This window comes from Punctularia strigosozonata, assembly GCF_000264995.1.
Source record: "Punctularia strigosozonata HHB-11173 SS5 unplaced genomic scaffold PUNSTscaffold_3, whole genome shotgun sequence".
NCBI lineage: Eukaryota > Fungi > Basidiomycota > Agaricomycetes > Corticiales > Punctulariaceae > Punctularia > Punctularia strigosozonata.
In genome coordinates, this window is record NW_006767435.1 from 2,554,714 (window position 1) to 2,560,745 (window position 6,032).

A 6,032-nucleotide genomic window follows, 5' to 3' on the forward strand; every position below is an offset into this window, starting at 1 on the left:
GCCTTGGGCATAAACATGATGTCAACATAAATTCGAGTAAATATGGTTGAAGGCACTCTGATAGCCAATGGTACATCAACCTTCTTAGTGCTGCGGATCTGACATTGATGACATGTTTGTACGTGGTGTTGTACGTCCTGATACATTCCTGGCCAATAGAATCTGAGCTTAACGGTTTGAAATACAGCTTCTATTCCGCGGTGACCGAGGCTCTCATGTGCTTCCAGGAGAATGTTCTGGCGAATGGTCTTGTCGAAGATAACTTTTGCCGGTGGTGCCGTACGACGCTTCTTAAACATTGCTCCGTGTTCTGTGAAGAACTGTGCTGCCTTGTTTAGGAATCGTTTCTTGGACGTGATATCTGCAAATTCTGGCAGCTGTAAGTCTTCTAAGAATGCCTTGATTTCTAACAACCTTAGTTCCGCCGGAGTCATATTGTCAATTGGGACCTTGAGGATGTTTTCTCCTTGTGTGGTGACAGCTAGTGCAATGCTGTCGAGCCATTCGTCCGCTGTTTCTGGGGAATCATCAGGGTTCTCAGAGTCTTCTGGCAGGGGCTCTCTACGAGACAGCGCATCTGGGGCTTGGTGGCGCGTTGCCGGAACATGTACGAGTTTAAATGGGAACATGAGAATACCTTGGATCCATCGATTGATTGTGGCATTGGGGAAGCAGTCCGGGTTGTTAAGCATCTGCTTGATGTATAAAGCGTCCACTTCCACTTCCAGGTTCTTCACTCCTGCTAGATGCAGTCTGAAGTGCCGCAGCGCCCTGAATAGGCCATACAGTTCGAGTTTGGGCTGACTATAGTTAGCTTCTACTGAGTTCATTGGTATGGAGCCATATCGAGCTGGTCGCTTCTTACCGTTTTCGTCTCGTTGAGATAACACGAACCCGACGGCTATTTGGCTTGAGTCGACCGATAGCACTACCGTTCTAGGGGATGTGTAATCAATGGGCATGAGGGCAGGCGCACTACACACTTTGTCTTTGAGCGTCCTGAATGCTTGGAGTCGCCTTTCATCCCATTCGACTTCAGCATCCTTCCGTACCATCTCTGTCAATGGGCGCGCATGCAGGGAGTAGTCCTTGATCCATATCCGCACTGTCCCACAGAGTCCTAGGAATCCCCTAATAGCTTTAGTAGTCTGGGGAAGGGGCCACTTCCGTATTTTCTCAATTGCCGAATCGTTGGGGAACCGTCCGTCAGGTGTGCATTTGTGCCCTACTACCAGTACTTCTCGCTTGCAAATTTGCGTCTTCTTTCCTGAGAAGGTTGCTCCGGCTTCTCCGATGCGGTGCATGATCCGATGAACATCATTGATGTGTTCCCACATAAAGCGTCTGATGCCGGGGTTATTGCGCAGTGTTTCAGGGTCGCCCTTCTTGTCCAGGTACATAGTAGTCGGCCCTTTGATAGGTAGGTCATCTATGAAGATGTTGGCTACATGGGGTATTTCGTCCTGTAGGATGAACATCATACAGGCTTGGAACTCTGCTGGGCTATTAGTAAATCCCATGGGCAATGACGCAATGCGCAGCAGGCCTAGAGGTGTCATAAATGATGTCATGTCCCTACTTTTGGGGTCAAGTTTCCTTGCATAGAATCCCCAAAATAGATCAAAGACCGTATATACGACTCGTCCCGCGAAGGGTTCAACAAAGTCATCCAGATTGGGGGGTAGTCCTGCATCCCTAATAGTGACTGCATTGAGTGGTTCTAGATTGTGCACTATCCGAAGCTTGCCATTTTTCTTTGCTACGCAGAACCATTTTGACCGATATGACGATTGACTTGGTTCGTATACTCCATGAGCGATAAATTCCTTGAGCATGCGGATAACTTCCTCTCGGTGTCCTGGTGGTATGGGTATATTCGGATGCTCCCAAGGGACATGCGGTTCCACAGGGATAATATATGGCGAAAAATAGTCGTCTCTGAAAATTCCCCTTTCATGGTCTTCGAACGCGAGCGCACGTTCATTCTTAACTAGAACATGCTTTATCAGTTTCTCCTCTTCTGGCCATAAGTAGTGATCATTATTTATGTCCATAGCATTCATGCGTTCCTGGGTTATTTTCTGAGTTGGAGTAAAATCAGGTGGGTGCTCCGGTAATTTTGTCAAGCCAGTCAGAGGGTTGCGAGGAAACTGCCTGGTTACCTTGGCATCTTCTGGGTATACTCCAGGTACTGGCTTGATTTTCCTGTCAACTCGTTTGTACGCGCCAAATACTAACATGGGATTTTTCATAAGTCCATGTTTCGGTTCCTTATCGCCAATCCGCCCGGTTTGGCCAAATTCCTGGTTCACTTTCTCACGGTTACTAGATAGTCCGTTCGAGGCTTTATAGGCCTGGCTGTCAATACCGTCTTCAGCCCTTAGTTGTACTACGTTAGAGCTGAAATTCGACAGTTGTGAGTTAAGGTGTATTATTTCGGGTTGATTTCGCACATTCTCCAGTAAGTCGGCCGCATCTCCGAGCCATATCGCGGTGACCCACTCATCCTCCGTAGTTTCAAACTCCGACGGCCCGGTGGGTGGCGCTTCAGAAACTCGAAGTCCGAGGCTCAAGATTTCCGGTAGTTCGCCAGGTAAGTCATTCCGTACATTTTCGATATCATTACTCATAGGATACATGACTTTCCGAGCAACAGGGGAAGTTTCTACGCTACTGGGAACTTTCATAACCGAGGCGGAGGGGTCGGGGAACTGGCGGGACGGAGGATACAAGTTTGCGAGGCCGGGGAGGGTAGTACATGTACATAGTCCGAATAAGTATCGCATACCGTTGATCGCGAGTTCGAGCGCGTGTCTTTCGTGGACAGGGAGCGACGTAGGCCGGTGCGGGTGGAACGGTGTGGTTGCGAACATGCTTGGGGGCGCGTAGCATCTTGAGAGGTCGTCGCGGCGGAGTCTTCACGGCTGGAGGTCGTTGTAGTCGGCGGCAGATATGTCGATGTCTGAGCTAGAGCTGGACGAAGAGCGCAGAATATGGTCGACTGAGTAGTAGTTAGCGAGGGCGGCGGTTTGTCGGTGAAGAGAAATAACGTACCGTCCACTTCGTCGCCGTCCTCCGGTGTCCAGTTCCAGGCCTCGACATTGGTGCGGATAGCATTGATGTCAAGCTGGAGATCGAGTACGTCGCCGGTGAGTCGGTCCACGAAGTTTCGGTGGTCGGTAGCGTATTCGGCGACGGCGTCGGACGTGGCAGCGACCTGCTCGAGAACTTGCGAGAGAGCCGCTTGCATGGCTTCGTGCTGAGTGCGGGCGGTGCGATAGAACGATGCGTGGCTGGAGAGGAGCGTGGCGATCGCGGCCACGGTGAACTGAGTAGCCTCGGTGAGTTCGCAGATCCGGTCGTACATGACCCGGAACATGCTACGTCCACGGCCGGCGGGGGTTCGAGGACGTTCTTCGCTCGTGGGAGTCGTCGTGTCCGAGCGCGAGAAGGCTGGTACGGGGCCGCTACTAGTGTGTCGGAAGGGATGAGTTCTGGGGGATAAGACTGAGTTTAGATAGACATACCTCGGATCGTTCTCGTTGCGCCAGATAGACGGGGGCGGCGTCACCGTTGTGCGCTCGGTGGAGGTCGGGTAGTTGATGGTGAGGCGGTCGTATTCGGCGAGGTGCGTTTCTTCGTCGACGGTGGGCAACTCAGGTGCGTCGCCTCCCTCGGGGCCGGGGAGACATGTCGCCGGATCGTTGATGTTGTCGCTCCATCCGTCGGCGAGAGGGTAGGTGATATGGAGATAGTCGAATAGAGCCTCGTCAAACCAGAGGTATGGGTCGGAGTTTCGCAATGTATGCGTCGAGGGGCGGTCGTCTTGAGAAGATAACAGAGGGCTTTCGATGGTGAACGGAGACTGTCGTTCGGCCGGGTCCCGGGGTGCGTCGAGGAAGAGGTGATATCGTTGCGAGGGCGGATAGTCTGCCGGGGCCGGTTCAGGAGTCGGAGGCGCGGACATTGGACGGAAGAGGGATGGGTCGACCTGCGAGAGTGCGTGGACGGTGCCGCGGTACCCTGGAGGCGTTTGAAGTCGCATCGGGATCTTGATCCTGTTGGCGCTGGTCGGAGACTCGCCGATGGGAATCAAGTATCCGTCGGCGCGATAGTATGGCATGCCGGGGTCGTTGAGGATGGCGTTCGTGGGCGGGAATCGGAGTCGATGCTCTACGCTGATTTCGATTCCTTCCATCGGCGGTCGAGGTGTGGGCGGGCGGTCTTCAGCTGCGGGTCCTTCCGCGATCCTGAGTCTGTCGAGGCGTCGCGAGAGTTTGTTTCCGGCTAGCGGTGCGTGTTGAAGTGTCATCAGCGGATCGGGAAGCGATAGGTGAGGCGGGACCGGGGGCGATAGAACGAGTGCGTTGGTGCGCATGGGGCCCTGAAGATCGGAGGCGTCCATGTCGATGTCGGGCAATTCGAGACGCTGACGTCGTGCCTGCATTTCTGCGAGCTCCTGAGTTGTCGTTAGTACCGGTGAGTGTCGGAGAGCATAAGTCGATCGGCTTACCTGTTCGCGGGCTCGGTTGCTGATGGCCTGATGCGAGACCCGCGCCAGCAGTTGGAACAGTCCGCGGCTGAAAAGTAGGCGGTGCATATCGTCGGTGACCGAGTGCGACGCGAGAGTTGAGCCGTCCGAATCGCGGTACAGGGCCCGGAGATGCTTCCCGGTGAGCCTAGGGTCACGGTCGTCGACAAGTTCGAGGGCGTAGGTACATGACGTAGGATAGTCGCGTGCGGGCGGGTTGGGCGTTGTCGGCGCAGATAGCGGGCGGTAGATGCGAGGCATCTGTTTCGAGAGGTCGTGGATTGAGCCGGGGAGATCGGGTGGTGAGGCGGCGCGAATAGGGACTTTGATTCGAAGGGGGCTGTCGGGCGGTTCCCCGATGGGAATCGCGTATCCAGCGGCGGCGTAGTATTCGTCGGGAAGGGCGGGGAACTCGCCGTTGAGCAGAGCTTGTTGGAGCTCTTCGTCTTGTACTTGCGTCGTCGGAGGGGAGCCGTTCTCGGGTGAATCGATGTTGGAGGCCTCGGATTGCACTTCTCGTGTCATACTGACGAGAACGTTGAAGTCGTCTTCGATAAAGTACATCCGAGGTGTCGAGTCGTCGGTATGGTGAGGTGAGAGATTTTCTCCGAGCAGAGGCTGCCGGCTGCTTCGGAGCATGCGGCCACAGAGCCGGAGGTCGCCATGCGGTACCAGTTCGAGGACATACGTCCTCGAGACGTGGTACTGGCTTTCAGGGGGTCGGGGCGTTGACGGTGCGGATAGCGGTCGGAATACCAGCGGTGCCGCGATGGCGAGGTCGTGAATAGATCGAGGGAATCCTGGAGGAGACACGGCTCGGATAGGCAGCTTGACTCGGTGGTCGCTCGAGGGTGGTTGGCCGATAGGGATGGCGTAGCCGTCCTCGCGATAATACCCTAGGAGCTCAGGGTAAGGGTCGATCCCGTCTTCTCGGAGACGGTCCACCGCTTCGTCGAAGTTCTTGCGATATTCGAGGCTGCCCTGTGAATTCTTGTAGTTAGAGGCCGTCGGTAGTTGAAGAGAAAATTGACTTACGCTATCGCGGAACGGGCGAAGCGCGAAGCCAACCGATAGTATCTGGAACAGACCTTCGCTGATGTACAGCAGCGGGGTTTCTTCGTTGACCCAGTGCGGCGCAACAGGTTCGCCAGGGCCGGGAAGTCGACTCGGCTTGAGCGGATGGCCGTTAAGTCGAGGGTCGTCGCGAGGGACCAGCTTGATGACATAGGTGCAGGAGTGAGGGTCGTCCGGCGTAGCTGGTTCGGGGGTCGTAGGCGCCGAGAGAGTCTTGAAGTACGAGCGGTCGGAGGCCATCAGGAGATGGATCGAGTTTGGGTAGAATGGGGGCGATTCGGCACGGATCGGGGCTTTGAACCGATTCTCGCTGAATAGAGGGTCGCCGAGAGGGATGAGGCAACCGGCTGCCCGGTAGTACCCAGGGAAGTCGACATCTTCGCTTATTCCTTCGGCCTCCGTGATGATGGGCCGATAGTCTTCGTCG

General features: G+C 54.9%; 3 protein-coding genes across 3 annotated transcripts; all 3 read right to left on the minus strand.

Moving 5' to 3' along the window:
• Positions 1 to 1,151: 1,151 nt before the first annotated feature.
• Positions 1,152 to 1,400, minus strand: PUNSTDRAFT_62300 (uncharacterized protein; the record flags this gene model as incomplete). Its single annotated transcript, XM_007381483.1, has 1 exon — positions 1,152 to 1,400. A coding segment is annotated over one exon (249 nt), but the record flags the coding sequence as incomplete, so codon positions are not given.
• Positions 1,401 to 1,742: 342 nt separating this feature from the next.
• On the minus strand, positions 1,743 to 2,240 carry PUNSTDRAFT_62708 (uncharacterized protein; the record flags this gene model as incomplete). Its single annotated transcript, XM_007381484.1, has 1 exon — positions 1,743 to 2,240. A coding segment is annotated over one exon (498 nt), but the record flags the coding sequence as incomplete, so codon positions are not given.
• Positions 2,241 to 2,918: 678 nt separating this feature from the next.
• Positions 2,919 to 5,845, minus strand: PUNSTDRAFT_132151 (uncharacterized protein; the record flags this gene model as incomplete). The annotated part of the gene is made up of 5 exons (XM_007381485.1): positions 2,919 to 3,001; positions 3,055 to 3,467; positions 3,528 to 4,459; positions 4,514 to 5,512; positions 5,567 to 5,845. 5 exons carry the CDS (start codon positions 5,843 to 5,845, stop codon positions 2,919 to 2,921), a joined length of 2,706 nt encoding a protein of 901 aa, XP_007381547.1.
• Between the last annotated feature and the right edge of the window lie 187 nt (positions 5,846 to 6,032).